We start from the raw sequence: 15631 nt of genomic DNA, 5'->3' as shown, positions 1-15631 counted from the left end.
TGTATTGCCTTTAGAATCAGACAATATTTTCCTTGTCATTTAATTCTAGTTGAAAAGAGACACAATGGTAACTGATACGTTCGAACATGTAATCAGACCAGCCTGCAAATTAAATATATTACTTGGATATACAGTTGTTAATTAGGTGGATTAGGCCTCCTACTACCAACAGGTCAATTGAAAAGTCCCCGGTGTACCATAGTAAAACACATTATTTTGGCAAATTAGTTTTTTTTATTCAACATAATTTCCTTCAACGGTGATACACTTAATTTAGCAACCCTCAAACTTTTCGATACCATTTTTGTAGTACTATTTGTCCTTTGCTTCAAAATAGTCCTCAGTTTCGGCGATCACCTCTTCATTCGACGAAAATTTCTTCCGAGCGAGCATTCTTTTGAGATCTGCGAACAGGAAATAGTCGCTGGGGGTCAGATCTGGAGAATACGGTGGATAAGGAAGCAATTCGAAGCCCAATTCATGGATTTTTGCCATCGTTTTCACTGACTTGTGACTAGCTGCATCGTTTTGGTGAAGCAGCACTTTCTTTCTCTTCAAATGCGGCCGTTTTTTGGTGATTTCGTCCTTCAAACGGTCCAATAACGCTATGTAATAGTCGCTGTTGATGGTCCTTTTTCAAGGTAGTGAGTGAAAATTATTCCATGCACATCTCACAATACAGACGCTATAACTTTGCCAGCTGACCGTTGCGTTTTCCTACTCTTTGGAGTGGGTTCATCGTGTGTAGTCCACTCGGATGACTGTCGATTGGACTTCGGAGTGAAATGATAGAGCCATGATTTATCCATTGTCAACTATCGTATCAATCCTTGATGGTTGATTTGCCTGGGGCAGTGTCCGGAAACTCGGCATCAAGCCAAGTTTTTGCTTCAACTGTATTTTTTCCTTCAAAAAGCTGTATTTTATCAACACGCGAAATTCCTTTTTATTGTTTTCTTTCACAATAATAAAAGTTGCTTCACTCAAAATGCTATAATTCACAAGCTAATGATCCGACAGCTATCAAATTTTTACACGTATCTTTTGAGAGTTAGGGCTAACTGAAAAACATATGGATTTAATTTTAGTAGCGCCATCTATGTGTTAGGCCGGGGCCTTTTTAATTGACCTGTTATACTGTAACATAAAAAAACGGGCCTAGAACTTTACCTTATAGGTGGTATGGAAAATAGTTCAATGTAAATATAATAAAACACAACTCTAATGATCTAATTAATTGTAGCTTTAAGTCGTTCAATAATATATGCATTAGATAACTATAACGTTAAAATAAATTATATTTTATAACATTTTTGTTTCATTATTTTATTTAGATTAGAATTTTGTTATGTCAGAGTCAAAATGAACAAAAACTTAAAATTACTGCGGCAACATTGCGACCTTTTGACGTCATAAATTTAGATGACGCGCGTGTTCACTGTTTTATTGAACGGACTCTATGGTCTCACTGTGCCGTGAATCGTGAGAACAGCTACGCCATTTAATTTAGGCTGAAAATTAATGACAATAGAAGTCATTCTTTTGTTAATCATCAAACAGACGTGCGCTACATTGGTGGTCGGTATGTTAATGGACATTGTTCTGGACCCAGTCTTACGTAGCTTTACATTTTTCTAATTTTGTTCAGTCTCGTTCATATCTTCCATTTTCCAGAGCGAAGCTTTTTTCTTGTTGTTTTTGCCCAGTAATTCACCTCTCATCATCATCCTGGTTCCCTAAAGCTGGCGCATGGGTTACCCCGGATGCAGTAGCCTTTGTCTCTTTTTCTGTGTATAAGTATATTCATAAGACCATTTGTTTTGTCTAATGCCCATTGCCCATGTTACTATGGTCACTATGGGGTTGTAACCACCTTCCTCTTTTTACAGTCCGCCTTGGGACCGTTTTTAGTGTAGTTAATTGTAGGCGTTGGAGTAGAGTTATAAAATAATTATCAGCAAAAATATATTAGGTGTAGACGCGAATTTTAATGGGCGATATCTGTGTTGAGAATGCAAAGTATTAAGGTAAGCAACTGTAAAATCTCAAACAACAATCAACAATCAACAAATAAGAGTTTTCTAATATATTTTATCTGTCTCTATAGAAACAGACAAATGTATAAATATATTATATATAAAATGTTATTAATTTAGTAACTAAGTAATCATGAGATGTTATTTACTAAAAAAAGTAAATAAAAAACGTTTAATATACTTTATCTGTTTTATAGAAATATATCAATATATTATAATAAAATATTGTTTATTTTGAAGTTAATAAAGTCTACATAAGGTCCTAGAGCCAATGCCAAAACGAAAATAAAACTCGATGGTTCACCAGCCACCACCGATAGGCCCTTGGCCTATACTTCCGATCGCTTGCTGGGCGGCGATGTCTTGCTGTACTTGGGATTCTTGATTGATGAGGACGTGTTCCAATTGTTGAACGACCCTGAGTTGAGCCAGCTGTTTTTGGGCTAAGTTCTGTTCTTGTTGTTGCAACTGCTGTTTGGCCTGTTCCAATTGTTGTTGTTGCTGGGGACCGGCACCTACTTGGTTAGCGGCTGCTTGTTGGGCTTGAACCTTCTGTCTCTGTTGGCTGATGAACTGGCGTTGGAGCTGGAGCTGTCTGGCCTTGTTTTGAGCTTGAGATATAGCACTAAAATTTATAACACCATGTAATATACTTGTACAAGGAAAATTGGATGGGGGATAGCACTCACTGTTGTGTTTGGTGAGCGTTGGTTTGGTCAACTAGTTGTTGGACTTGAGCTTGGAAGTTTGCGGCGCTCTGTCCTGCCTGATTGGGCCCGGCTTGTTGAGCTTCGGCATTTTGAACGGCTATCTGGGCTTGGATGGCGACTTGCAGAGTTTGATGGAGTTGTGCTCCGGTACTTCCCGGTTGAGCTTGTTTCTGTTGAATTTGCTGCAATTGCTGGATATGTTTTTTTATTAATACCGATCTAGTTGGGTATATTATAGAATACAGTACCTGAGCGGCTTGCTGGACTTGGTTCTGTTCCGCTTGTTGAGCGACCACTTGTGCAACGCTTTGACCTCCGCTGGCACCCCAGCCAGCTCCTTGTTGGAACACCTGTTGAGCAGCGGCTTGAATCTGAGCTTGTTGTTCCACCTCGGCACCCTGGACGATCTGCTGGGTGGCCTGTGCAGCTTGGGCAGCTGCCGCAAATGGTCCTGATGCAGCCGGTCCACCAATAGCAGCGGCTTGGAGGATTTTCTGTAGGGCTTGTTGTGTGGCTGCTTGGCTGATGAGCTGTCCACCAACTTGTCGCGATGCAGGACCAAACCCTTGCTGGAAAGATGACCATTCCGTCGATGGATAGGCGCCCGCCGCCGCCACCAAAACAACGAAAATTATTGTCTTCATATTCTCTCGTTGATCGTTGCTCGACACAGGGATAGAACTGTTCTGGATCTCGCTAATTTAGCATCGTCTCTTATACCGATGGCTTTATCACGAAAGGGTACGCACGACGATCAAAGACTGGCTTAGACGCAACTCGTGTTTTTATTGCGTAAGAAAAAAACAAACGTCACATTAATTGCCCCCCGCGATACTCTTTTCGACTGCGGCATTAATCGCAGATAAACGGTCGCATCTGTGAAAGAGAATGTTTCTTTGTTAATATTCATTCGTATTTAGTGTTATTTGATAGCACTGCCAGCAATGCAAACATATTGAACGTATCCCTTGAATTAACTTCAAGAATATATTGGGAAAATAACCTATTAAATATAATTACATTTATACAACACTATTAAAAATTATTTATTCCTTTTGTTAAAATTGGTACGTATTTAGTTTAGTTTTATAGCATTACCTAACATTAAAAATATTATCTTCTGAATTAAGAAATCACCAAAAAGAGATATAAGTAACATTTTTTATGTAATATATAAAACTTAATATTTATTTGTCCCCGATAAGTAAAAAACTTATAATTTTTTTTTATTAATTACATCTTACATTAGATATGCTTAGTACAATTTTAATCTGCAAATTGATTTATTACTCCACCTATACACTGTTCTTTTGTACTTGCATTAATATAAAAGCAAGGTGAGTACGGGATTAAACTAATCTACTTAAGCTAAACTTAAGTATACACTTATATACTATACAAGTTCATGTGATTTGGTTTTCTTCATTCTTCTGATTTGGTTTTGGTTTTCTAGGGTGAGAAAAATGCTTAATGCACACCTAGGAACCCCCTTAGAAGAAATATTTCCTAGCTATGTAGGACCGCCTGTTAAAAATACCATATATTTGAACCATATGTTTGAAGAAGCGACAAAAGAGACTATGAAGTCTGAGATGAACGTTGTATACCAAAATCACATCGCTAGCAGGCTTGGTGGCGCAGTGGTAAAGGCGATGGGACGGTCCTCCTACTGTTGCGATAGTTGCGGGTTCGAATCCTGCTGGGGCATGGTCGTAAATTTATGTTTGTGATTGTTTAAAATTTCGGATTGTTCTAGGCAAGAGTGTAAAATCCGACAAGGAAAATGATCCCAGTTACGCCAGTAACCAGGCTGGGTAAGGCCGGATGTGTTCTGGGATGATTTCTAAAGTTCGTCACTCACCAGTACTCGCCGGTAGGCTTAATGCTGAGAACCGTGGTTCGGAGCCCACGTTAAACTTTAGGACCAGTCCAGATAAACTCATAGTTGGTAAAAGGAGACTTTAAAATATATTTTAAAAAAATCACCTCGAATTGGAAAGTGACTATAAAAATTGATTTGAGGCCATAAATCCTTTCTGGACACAAAGGAGAATGGCTCTAATAACGAATTCTCCCATACCTGGGGGGTTTCCGATGGGACAGTCTACCTGGGGTAAAGCCCGCGCTAATCTGTTTTACCGTCGCCGCTCTGGCAACCTGCTTATCGGAAATTGTTGACATGAGAGACCGTATTTTGAAGTACGAGAAATTGGTCTTGGGTTTTTTAACTATGGTTATGGCCGGCATGAAACTAACCGATGAAGCAGGATATTTTGTTGGCGGGACAAAATTTGGTTGTTGATGGCATTAGCTGGCTGGCTAGTCTTTTTCCTCCTTGATTTGTCCAGACTGATGTCTGGGGAGCTGGTGCAGGATTCGTTGAGGTGTCGGTCACTCCTTGGTGGTGGTTGTTTTTCGCACACTATAAAGTTGGTAGGGTGTTTCTTTCCGTGGTTGGAACACTTGGCCCTGATTTTTGTGACCTTTTTACAGAATGGACTCATGGTAACCGCGCATTGATGGATCTTTTCACACACAGTTGAAGTCACTGGCAGTTGAAGCATTGTGCCGGCTGCCCGGTGCCTCTTTGGGATTCAACTATTACTCTCTAGTACAGCAGGTATTGCATTTTAAACATGTAATGTTAGTCTCGGGCACTATGACCTGGGTAAGTGGGATGGCGACTTCGGCTTTTGTCCGCCATCTCTTTACGAGGAGTGGATAGAATCCCTTTTCCTGGTGTCTTTTGTGACGTGATGACGCCCTTGTGTTGCCTCTGCTGTAGGGTGGGAAGGAGTGAAATGGATACTTCCTCTCATATAGGATCTTGGTTGCCAATGCCATATAGGTCTTGTTTTCGTATTGCCGAATTCGATTGTATTGTTTTTAAATATACGGACAAGTTCCATATATTTGCTTTTGTCCCGCTTCAGTGGGATTCTTCCTTCATTGCGGTTTTATATATATATATATATATATATATATTGATTGTTGTTTCTATTGATTATCGTTCTGGTCTTGACTGTATAGGCAAGCCGTCACTTTGTCCAGCATTGGAAAATGTTGAAGCTGAAGATGTTCCCCTGAAAATTGTTAGAGCCGTTAGAGTTCGGTTTGAGAACCGAGCCGTTGTTGATCAAGATGCTGTCTTTTCACTTCTTTTCAATATGGTAGTGGATGCAATTATGTGAAAAGTTTTAAAAAACTGACAACAATAACAAAACGTTCAATATGATGCCACAACTTCTTTACCATTTTATGTTCGTTGATGATAGCGCTATATCCGCAGATACAGATCTGGATGTGTGCAGCATTCTTCACTATATAGCATTGCAGAGCCATATGGCTTAAGGATTAATGAAAAAAAGACCAAAGCGTTGATAACTGACGGATCGGCTGCTATTGTAAATCTTAATGGGATGTTAGAGCAAGTCGAGCAGTTCAAGTATTTGGGATCAGTAATTTAGAAGAAAGTGACATATATAGCTGAACTAATAATTTTTTTCTTCCCTAATATAGCGCGTATGAAAGAGAGGAAATATAACAATCAGGTCTAAAATTCGTTTTTTTCGAACTTTTATCTTCCTCATCGCTCTACATGGAGACTTGGACAATGTTACAGTCGGGTACACGCACTGTACACTTGAAGTTCATATTTCTCTCTAACATCGCATTAGAATGAAACTATTAATTCAGTCACATGTTTTTAATGTGTTGTTAAAGGGACAAAATATATATAGAACGGGAACTTAAACGGGTACATCCGAACCATGTATCGACTGTAAGAACTGGCCATTTTTCCTCATTTTCGATTCTCTAGTTGTATTTGTGTTTTTTTTCTACTCTTGCATATATTTACTACGTTATTTTTGTAGGATTAAAAATAAATATGATTTCTTTAAATGCAAAAACAGAAGCAAAGCGCTGTACTTCAGAATGTGAAGGTTTAAATAAAATTAATTATTTTCCAAAGGGTTGTGCTCTAGCACAGAAACGCATTTTAAGAGTTAGCAATGATAAACCTAAGGGAACCTCTTATGAGCTCCTATATCAAACTACCCGACTGGAAAGTTTGTTCTTTGCATGTCAGACCCAATGTGTAAGAGCATTTGTTTAACCAGGATGCAATTCCTGATTTTTTACATCGATGATTTAAGCAAAACACATAATATGTGTATATTCATATATCATTTGCCTTAATCTATCGAAAAAATTAAATATTGGAATAAGCAGTTGCTCAATCCATATTAGAATTTTCAAAAAGTGTTGAAAGTAAATACAATAAAATAAATTAAAGTAAAAGAAACTAAATTAAGAGGTGAGAAAACTGAAAATTATAAAATGTGTTTTTCTGCAGATACTTTTGAATCAGATGAATCTGTATCTACAACGTTATGAAGGTAATAATCAGACAGTAATAACTAGACAGTTTAAAGTTTAGGACTACTGCGTTACGTTTATGAAGGTGGCACCATCTGTGTATCAGATCTAAAGTATATTTAGTGATGTGTTATGTGGTTTGACGAAAATCCAATAAAAATATTAAAATTCAGTAATTGGAAAATGAATTATATTTTGAGAATAAAATAATTATTCTATTTTTAAATATTTCTTGTGCGTAAGTAAATAAACTAAACATAATTCAATGTTTTCAGAAGGAGGTATTGAGGAGTGCTATAATGCCCCTTGGTACCTCATAAATAGAGATATTTGATGGACAACATTACTCAGGTCATTGAAAAACTTCTTCATCATGTCAATGTTGAAGTAGTCCGGCATCTTGACGGAATGGATCGGACAAAACGACTTAAGAGGACTAAGTATTTTGTGTTGGTGCTGTGTGATGCTAGTGTAAAAGCAGAGCATAGTGTTAGAGCATATAATAAATTTTAATGCCAATATATTAATTTTTTTTATTTCTAAGAATTTAAGACTGTATAACATTACTTTCCACTCTCAAGTATTCACTAAGATATTATTTAGTAAAAAAAAGTAAATAAAAAGGTGTCGCTTAATATACTTTATCTGTTTTGTCAATGTCAAAACGAAAATAAAACTCGATGGTTCATCAGCCACCATCGATACGGCCTTGGCCTATACTTTCGAGCGCTTGCTGGGCGGCGATGTCTTGCTGTATTTGGGATTCTTGATTGATGAGGACGTGTTCCAATTGTTGAACGACCCTGAGTTGAGCCAGTCGTTTATGGGCTAAGTTCTGTTCTTGTTGTTGCAATTACTGTTTGGCCTGTTCCAATTGTTGTTGTTGCTGGGGACCGACTCCTACTTGGTTAGCGGCTGCTTCTTGGGTTTGAAACTTCTGTCTATGTTGGCTGACGAACTGGCGTTTGAGCTGGAACTGTCTGGCCATGTTTTGAGCTTTAGATATAGCACTAAAATTTATAAGATCATGTATTTACTTGTACAAGCCAAGGTGGATGGGGGATAGCACTCATTATTGTATTTGTGCTTGGTCAACTAGTTGTTGGACCTGAGCTTGGAAGTTTGCGGCACTTTGTTCTGCCTGATTAGGCTCGGCTTTATTAGATTTATCGGATTAGGCGGTACCGATGGATAAGCGCCCTGTGCCGCCACCACAACAACGAAAATTATTGTCTTCATCTTCCATAGTTGAACGTTGTGCGACACAGGGATAGAATTGTTCTGAATGTCGCTAATTTAGTACCGGCTCTTATTCTGATGGCGTTATCACAAGAGAGTACGCCCGAGAGACAATGACCCCCTTAGACGCAACTCATGTTTTTCTTGCGTTGGAGAGCGGTATTAATCGCAGAGTCGGTATTAATCGTATTAATCAGAATAAACGGTCGCATCTGTGGAGAAAAATGATCCTTTTCTTATTGTTCATTCATATTTAGTTTAATTTGATAATAGCGCCAACAATGAAAATGTTCCTTATTCAAAAATATGTTATTCTAACGTACTGTTTCAACATTTTATTACCCTTAGTGTCGCTTAACTTGTCGCGTGCCTCAACCGTGGATCCGATTGTGATGAACGTTTGGGGTGAAAAATCTACATATTATTTGTTTTTAGTTTGTATTGGTTAAATGATAATCGGAAGGAAGCCTTGTTTTGTTAAAACATGCTGGGCGATGCAGAAGTTCCCATTCGAGCTCTAATTATATATCTTTCGAAACTTGTGGTCGAGTGTTGTCATGCAAGAGGATGACTTTTCGCCTCTTGTTAGCTATTGTTGTTCTTTTTTGCAACAATACTTAGTTCGATTTGTTCAATTGACGTCGGCAGATATTTGCAGTAATTATTTTATTTGGTTTTAGTAGCTCGTAATACCTTGCTGATTCAACCACAGCAACACTTTATGGCCATAAATATTTCGTTTTAGTGTCATTTCAGTTCAGTGACTAACATCAGAGTCTTGGATAGCCTCAAATGTTATTTGTTTTATTTTTAATTGCATCTAATATTACCTGAGGGACGCCTAAGAAGCATAGATGAACAATGAACAATGTATAAAAAAATTTCTATTTTTTATATCAAATAAAGTAATTCACCTAGTTTTCAACCTAATAAACTTATTTATTTAAAAACATTAAATAAATAATAACCGATATAATATTAACAAATGCATTAAATCCACTGTTGAGAAACTGTTCTTTGTGTCATTTCTGATTCCTGTTCGATTAGCACCTGTTGCAGTTGCTGTACAGTTCTTAGTTGTCTCAATTCTTGGTCCAACAAATTCACTCCCTGTTGTTGTAATAATCGAGTAGCTATGCTTAAGTCTTGTAGGTGTTGAGGTTGAATACCAGTTTCATGGAGAGTCTGGATTATTTCCAGCTGTCGGTTAATAAACTGTCGTTGTAGCTGTAGCTGTTTAACATTTGTTTGCGCCTGCTCTATTGCACTAACAAGACGGAAAATGCTTTAGTTGTTGATGAACATGTAATAATACCGACAGTGCAAAACATACCGTTTGGTTTGGTGTATGTTGGTTTCAGCGATCAGTTGTTGCACCTCTGGTATGTATCGAGCATTGTATCTTCCGGGATCACCCGAATCTGGCCGCAGATTCCATAATTGCTGCCTGGCGCTTTGAGCTCGATTTCCTACTTTGATAGTTCTTTGAAGTTCAAAACCGATATCGTCTGGTTGGTCCTGTTTCCATCGAGGGTCTTGCCGTAGCTATACTTAATTAATTACAAACGAGTTGAACCAAACTCAAACAGTACACACCTGAAGAATTCCGCCAGCTTGGTTCTGTTTCAATAGATCATATGAATCAGGTCGTTCTTTGTCAGTTTCTTGTAAAAGTTGACGAGTAGGCGAATAACTAAAATGTGGGCTTTGACCAGTAAAGGATTTATCACCAGACCTAAAAGAATTAATCGGGCTTGAGGTTGAAGAATCCTTTCCTTGACTGAGTTGCTTCAACACTTCACGTACGATAGCCGCTGTATTTTCGTACTTGCGGTCGTGTCTCGAGTTCTCTCTAGCCGTAACAATAGTCAGTATAGCGAAAAAAATCAATACCTTCATGCTGCCTACCAGCCGAAGCTTTAGACACTTAGACAACACTAATCGGACTTATAAAAGAACCGTTATCTAACCAGTAAAAATTCCAGCGTCTATGTAATCGCTAGTCTCGTTGCACAAGAAAGAGGAGCGAAAACAGTCGTTTCTTTAATCTTATATGTATGTATATATATTTCTTTAACAAGGTGTTAACGACACTTATCTGTTATTTACTGACGTTGATTTCTTGAAGAACAAAACATATTTTTCTGTGGAAATATGTTACAGTGTTAAACAATAAGAACGGTCTATATTGATACGGATTGATAGTAAATTATATTTAAAAATAATAAGTGTAATATGACATAATGACATGGAAGAATGGTTTGAAATGTTAATAAAATACATTAGCATCCCCTCTCTATCCACTACCTCAATTTTCCTCCTTGGACTTTCACTACCCCCTTCATAAACACATTCTTATGTCAATTTTATAAGAGATAACTTTGTTCTTACATTATTCGCTCCAAGTTCTCTGAACTTCTCCACCCTTACCCTGGCCACAAGCACATGTATACTTTTGGCTCTAAATCTCACAACAAGCTTGACAGTGCATTTGTGATGGACAACCGGGCATTCCATATCAAACTCCCCGAACAGGATTCAATATTGACCGCTGAACTCTTCGCGGTATTCGAAGCTTTATACTACATTACAATAGAATCCTTCAAAGATTGAGTAAACCTTAAATAAAGTTGGAAAAGAATGGATACATGACAAGTTTATTGTGGATCTTTTCCCACAATGACATACCGGGAAAAAGCGTGCGACTAGTGTGGCTAAATCGGCAGCCTCCTCTCCCCTCCCTATCACAAATATCTGTATCAATACTGACCTTATCCCATTCGCTTCGTGTTTCACCAAAAACGAGGTACGACGTCGTTGGGCTTAGGAGGCTAATCACAACAGGCTGTTGGAGGTTAAAGCTGATATTTCCTCTCTCTTCACGTTCTTTCCCTTCGTCACCATGCCGTAGTTGTGAAGGGACTCAGATTGTCACTTGATGCGGTCACTTGATGAATTCCAGCCCGCTGCTCACTATGAGTCGTGTCACCTTGCCCTTATTTCAGTTTACCACATGCCGAACTACTGTCCATGACTCACCCAGATTACAGCTTTGTATGGGCTGCAAAACTTCCTTAATAAAGAAATTCGTTAGCAGAGAAAATACAGACCTCTCGGATTTCTACGAGAAATCGACTTTATCCATAGAGTATAGCCTAAGTTAAGACACGTGTCGCTGACCAAATAACCATTACCACTTTGGTATGGGCGCTAGTGTGTGCTGTCTGAATAGGGTCTCTCGTTATGGTTGTGTTTGTAGCCCTATATGTGTGCCCATTTTTAATTTTTATATACACTATTTATACTTTTAGTCCCCCCTGTTTGTGGGGAACTTCTATCCACACCGTGCTGTTGTAGAGCCGACAAAAGCGCCAAAAAACCAGATTAGATATGTACAGTTAGTTTTGTGTATAATTATTACACCCAAATTTTAAAATTAAAAAAAATCGTTAAATATTGGCATCATCAAAGTGGGCAATCTTATTTTTAATTACTTGTTCACAAATTTTACTCATTATTTTTATTAACTTACTGAATGATTCCCTCCGACTTCTCTGAGCACAAGATAAAAGTTGTTTGAAGAATCTATGTCTAAAATATGACCAAAATAGTTAATTTAAAAACAACATTAAAGATAATTTTAAAATTTGAATATACTGATTTCATGTAATATTAAAATAGAAAATGGAAAATGATCCTGATAGGTTAGGAGATAATTCAAAGTTTCAGGGAACGGGTTAATTATAGAAGAAGCTTGACCGCCACAACAGAATATTTCCAAATGTTCATATTTCCATTTTAAATGACCAAATACAAGACAACCGATCTTCTATACTTACAATTTTATAATTTAAATAATCAATAACTTTTCTATGTAATTTGTGATATATGTTATTTTTAGAAGTTTCTCTAGTTTCTTCAGTGAGACTGAGACTGTGATTTCATAACTTTACTTGTAAATATCTTCCTTTTTGCTTTGCTCTTGACAGGGCGCCCCGTAGTAGTAAAGTAGTTTATAAGAGAGGTGGAATTGGAGGACCTGCTGGATGAAGATTGATGCTAAACTGACTGATTGATCCATGACACCTTTCCACATCCATCATCCATGACGAAGTTAAATATTCACGAACGCTTTTTTTGTTTTGATACATCCCAAAGCACTGTTTAATAAAGCTTGAAATTTAAAATTTTTGTTGTTAAAGCAGTAGGTTACAGATCAAATAAGCGCCGTTCAATATCTGTGAGCTTGAATTCGTATGAAAGATAATTTTCTCATTGTGAGACAAACCCTTGGAAATAGTTATTTAAACTCTGTTGTTAAACGATTAGGTTTTATCCAGTAAGACTTGAAATTCTATATTTACAATTTTGGCGTCAGGAAACACTGCAAGTTTATTGCCGTATATTATAAGCACTTGTCTTAGAATTAGTATAGAAACGCAATGTCGAATTCATAATACAATGGCTGGAATGATGAGTATTTACACCAGGTACTGTAATAATATTACTAATTAGGCAATATTTAAAAACGTTATTTATTAACACTAGCCAAAACGGATTATTTACCGTCATTATATATAAAACATATGTTTATTTATCGTTGAAAAACTCGGAGGGTAGTCTATAGATTTATGTTATTTTTTTTACAACAGTGCATTTTAGTGTACAATAGTGTTTCTATATATTTTTAATATACCGAAATATTCCTCCAAAATTGCGAGCTTTATATAAGAACTTTTTAAAAACATAAAATGGTTTAAAACATATGAAAATGATAAATTTTTAAAAGTATCTGAAGGAATAAAAACAATTTCCTTCGATTCAAAATCAAATTATATCTCATAAATGTCTAAATGTTTAGTTTTTTTGTGTTCTCTCAAAGCGAATCTTTTCATAAGCTCATAATACTAATCATCAGCTATAATTCAATGATTGCACATCTTGTGAGATTTCTGGATGAAAAACAAAACCGAGTAATATTCATAACTCTTTTTTTGAAACTATTTTAACACCATGTAGAGAGTTTTGCCAGTTGTAGTCGGATGGAAAATGGTCAGGGATACATTTTTCACTGTGAGAATAATTCATTTCTAATTTTACCAAACTTAGCACTTTTCTTGACGTCAATGTGGGCTTTATAACCGTGAATGAAGTTCCTCGAATTTTCGATCACCATCTACTGTTTGACAAGTCAACTGTAAATTATTTACGGAATTCTAAAAGTGATTGGCACGAAACTTCCTGGAGCAGTTACTCCATTTTTTCATCACTGCCTTTGTCGGCCCTCTGGGTTGTTGATTGCTTTACAAATCAATATCTTAATTTTGAAATCTTATAATAGATTGAGCAAAAAGAAATCAATTATTTCTTAATGAAATTGAAAGATTTTTACAAGCCTCTCTTGAAGCAAATTTTTACCATCGAAATAGTTCGCCATGAACATGAAAACGTGATAATCGTTGTCGTAAATTATCCACCATTCATCGCCAGTCACAATCTGTTTCAGAAATGAATGGATTTCGTTGCGATTCACAGATGGGAATTTGGCCCATGAGATTTTCTTGTTTTAAGTCGTGTGTCTTCTTCATATTAAAAATGTTTTGTTAAAATGTCGAAATTCGGCTTTTGGATACCACCAGAACAGGACACAGACTCAAAAGAATCAAATCATCTGATCTTGCGTAGTGCCCTGTATTCTTTGTTTAAATTTGAAGAAAAAGGTGGCTGAAGGTCGTCGAATGCTGTGTTTCAAAAGTGAATATTTTGAGGCCGAAGTCAAAGAACGTTCTAGATAGTAAAAAATATTTGAAGACGAGGATTTGAGGGCATTACTCGATGAAATCATTAATGGGGATCGCTATCGACTGCAATTGATACGTTTGAGTCGAGCAGTGCGCGAATAACGGCCTGAATACGAGCAAAGTCGCAACAATGTTATTCTTTGATATGACATGATAACGCTTGACGACATGTTGCAACACTAGTCAAAAGTACTTGGAAACATGAAAATGGGAAGTGCTACCCTATCCGCCATATTCTCCAGACCTTGCTTGTTCTAATTATTATTAGTTCCGATATACGGGTCGTGACCTGTCATCATCGCTTCACTTCCTATGAAGGTATCAAAAAATAGGTTGATTCGTGGATAGCCTCAATGGATACATCGTTCTTTCGAGTTATAGACTGTAAATTGTCTGAAGTATGAAAAAGTGAAAAAAGTATCTGAGAAAAAGTATCGGCTTTCGATGGATAATATGAATATAATACATTGTGTCGATATTTGACAATATGTCTTCAAATTAAAAAATATAGGCCCAAATAATTAATAGGCCAATATATTTTTGGAGCGACTTATCTACGAGCAGTTAACTAACAGCATCGGAGAATGTAGGTGGGACAATAGATAGTGGATTTAAATTCGGTTATATGGGAGTCTAGTTGAGAGTTTGGCACAAAATTTGAAGTATTTAGTAGATTTCCAGATTTACAGTTTGGATTTCGGAATCATCATTCGACAATCGACCAAGAGCACATAGTGACTGCTCTGCAGAAATACTGCTCTGCAATATTCCTGGACGTCTCATAAGCTTCTGATCGGGTATGGCATTTGGGATTAATCTATAAAATGAGCAAATTCCTACCGTGGAATTACTGTCAATTGTTGAAATTATATCTATTCGAAAGAAAATTTAGAGTTGCGAATGAGGGGCATACTCTATACATAAATCTATTTCGACTGGAGCTCCACAGAGTAGTGTCTTGGGACCACTCCTATATCTGTTCTATAATGCTGATATTCCAACAACAAAAGAAACAGTACTTGGAGTATTTGCTGACCACACAGTTATAATGGCAAAAGATGTATCTCTGTCTAAGGATATAGAAAAAATACAAGTAGCGGTCAATAAGATCTTCAAATGGACTAGCGACTGGAAAATACATCTTAAAAGCTCCAAATTTGCCCATGTTAATTTTGCGTTGTTGTGAAATGATAAAAACCTAAAACTTATTTTAAAGTCTATCCTAACTTATTCTAAAAATTATTCTAGCTTATTCTAGAGATTATTAAATCTCACTCTATGTGTTTATTAATCATCGTATGGCAGTTTGTGTTTGAGCCTACACACTTTACTGTCATCGCGCACATTTAACTGTTTGGCGAGTGCATTAGGATGCACTAATAATCTTTCAGAGTACTTCGGACTAACACTGCGAATTACATTTATTGTGGGTTCTATGGGGATATTACGCTGAATCAGTTTGTTG

At 36.9% G+C, this 15631-nt stretch overlaps 2 protein-coding genes across 2 annotated transcripts; both read right to left on the bottom strand.

Moving 5' to 3' along the window:
• Nucleotides 1–2207: 2207 nt before the first annotated feature.
• LOC143200007 (uncharacterized) lies at nucleotides 2208–3501 on the bottom strand. The gene is made up of 3 exons (XM_076410237.1): nucleotides 2995–3501; nucleotides 2726–2937; nucleotides 2208–2661 (listed from the first exon to the last, which is right to left on the bottom strand). Exons 1-3 carry the CDS (start codon nucleotides 3388–3390, stop codon nucleotides 2337–2339), a joined length of 933 nt encoding a protein of 310 aa, XP_076266352.1. The 5' UTR covers nucleotides 3391–3501; the 3' UTR covers nucleotides 2208–2336.
• A 5779-nt stretch (nucleotides 3502–9280) lies between these two features.
• Nucleotides 9281–10403, bottom strand: LOC143200014 (uncharacterized). Its single transcript, XM_076410247.1, has 3 exons — nucleotides 9962–10403; nucleotides 9699–9910; nucleotides 9281–9632 (listed from the first exon to the last, which is right to left on the bottom strand). The coding sequence occupies exons 1-3, from the start codon at nucleotides 10262–10264 to the stop codon at nucleotides 9356–9358; spliced, it is 792 nt and encodes a 263-aa protein (XP_076266362.1). The 5' UTR covers nucleotides 10265–10403; the 3' UTR covers nucleotides 9281–9355.
• Between the last annotated feature and the right edge of the window lie 5228 nt (nucleotides 10404–15631).

Source organism: Rhynchophorus ferrugineus, unplaced genomic scaffold, assembly GCF_030347505.1.
Source record: "Rhynchophorus ferrugineus isolate W39M unplaced genomic scaffold, kcgeb_rfMv2 rfM7, whole genome shotgun sequence".
NCBI classification, from domain to species: domain Eukaryota; kingdom Metazoa; phylum Arthropoda; class Insecta; order Coleoptera; family Curculionidae; genus Rhynchophorus; species Rhynchophorus ferrugineus.
The sequence above is the reverse complement of the archived record's forward strand: the minus strand, read 5'-3'. Positions and strand labels throughout refer to the sequence as shown.

What these genes read in the sequence shown, in the direction of transcription:
- LOC143200007 (XM_076410237.1), bottom strand. Translation starts at nt 3,390, where the DNA reads ATGAAGACAATAATTTTCGTTGTTTTGGTGGCGGCGGCGGGCGCCTAT. An exon ending in AAGTCCAGCAAGCCGCTCAG is followed by an intron (nt 2,938 to 2,994) that starts GTACTGTATTCT and finishes AAACATATCCAG; the next exon opens with CAATTGCAGCAAATTCAACA. An exon ending in AACGCTCACCAAACACAACA is followed by an intron (nt 2,662 to 2,725) that starts GTGAGTGCTATC and finishes TATAAATTTTAG; the next exon opens with TGCTATATCTCAAGCTCAAA.
- LOC143200014 (XM_076410247.1), bottom strand. Translation starts at nt 10,264, where the DNA reads ATGAAGGTATTGATTTTTTTCGCTATACTGACTATTGTTACGGCTAGA. An exon ending in AAGCTGGCGGAATTCTTCAG is followed by an intron (nt 9,911 to 9,961) that starts GTGTGTACTGTT and finishes AATTAAGTATAG; the next exon opens with CTACGGCAAGACCCTCGATG. An exon ending in AACATACACCAAACCAAACG is followed by an intron (nt 9,633 to 9,698) that starts GTATGTTTTGCA and finishes CCGTCTTGTTAG; the next exon opens with TGCAATAGAGCAGGCGCAAA.